Source organism: Condylura cristata, unplaced genomic scaffold (genome assembly GCF_000260355.1).
Source record: "Condylura cristata isolate star-nosed mole 26May11 unplaced genomic scaffold, ConCri1.0 scaffold00060, whole genome shotgun sequence".
NCBI lineage: Eukaryota > Metazoa > Chordata > Mammalia > Eulipotyphla > Talpidae > Condylura > Condylura cristata.
In genome coordinates this window covers 329,040-329,904 of record NW_004567161.1, presented here as the reverse complement: position 1 = coordinate 329,904, position 865 = coordinate 329,040, and the positions used below count along the sequence as shown (strand labels likewise).

At 76.6% G+C, this 865-nt stretch overlaps 1 protein-coding gene across 1 annotated transcript in view; it reads left to right on the top strand.

Moving 5' to 3' along the window:
• CCDC40 (coiled-coil domain containing 40) overlaps positions 1-865 on the top strand; it is a 19,616-nt gene that overhangs the window by 7,940 nt on the left and 10,811 nt on the right. Inside the window, exons 4-5 of the mRNA XM_012734568.1 lie at positions 179-373; positions 487-805. Of these exons, the coding sequence (XP_012590022.1) occupies positions 179-373; positions 487-805 (514 nt within the window). The remainder of the gene's footprint in view (positions 1-178; positions 374-486; positions 806-865) is intronic.

Sequence of the window (865 nt, the reverse complement as noted above, 5' to 3'; positions counted from 1 at the left end):
GGAGCCTGGCGCCCAGCTGCTCCGGGCCGCCCGCTGCCCTCGCCCCACGCCGTCCCCTGCGGTGGGGCTCTTCGCGTTGGAGACCCTGTCACCAAGTAGCCACCCCGGGGTAGGGGAGCTGGCCTGCCCGGGTCCTGGCCGCGCTCGCCAGCGCCACCCCCTGCCCGTCTGGGCCCAGGGCTCTGTGCGTGCACCCCGAGCACAGCTGCCACGGAGCTCCAGAGGCTTCCCGGAGCCCCGTCCTTCCTGGGTCCTGCCGGGCTGCGGGACGAGGCGCAGGCAGGCCGGCTACGAAGCCAGCAGGGCCGGCGCCCCCCGGGGGGCACCCCCAGGCCCCCAGTGTGCCCCACGCACCGGCCCGCACACGACCTTGGTGTGGACCCCGCTGAGACTCCGCACCCGCCTGGCCCGGGGCCTGCGCTGCGCCCCCCGAGCTGGCGAGCCTGGCGGGCACGGCCCTGAGGCCCGCACCTGCGTGTCCCCCAGGGGAGGTGGCCGCCGGCGCCTGGGGGAGCCCCCTGTCGGACACGTTCCTGGGCCGGCTACAGCAGCTTAGCCCAGAGGAGGAGGCCCTGGCGGAGAGGACGGACTCCGAGGGCAGCGACGACGGGGACGGGTCCCAGCTGGTGGTCCTGGACCCAGACCACGTAAGCGCCGCCCCCGCGGCCGCCCCAAGCCCGCCCCCTCCCGCATTTGTGGCGCCGGAACAGCGCCAGGTCCTGCCCCCCGCAGGAATTGGGCAGCGCCCCGGCCGCCGGCCTGTGCCCGCTGGCCTAACAGCCAAAGGCTGCCGGTCTCCGCCGACGTCGGTGGGCAGTCGCCGTGCTCCCCCCGCCTGGCCGGAACTCTCGCCGGGCGCCTGGGA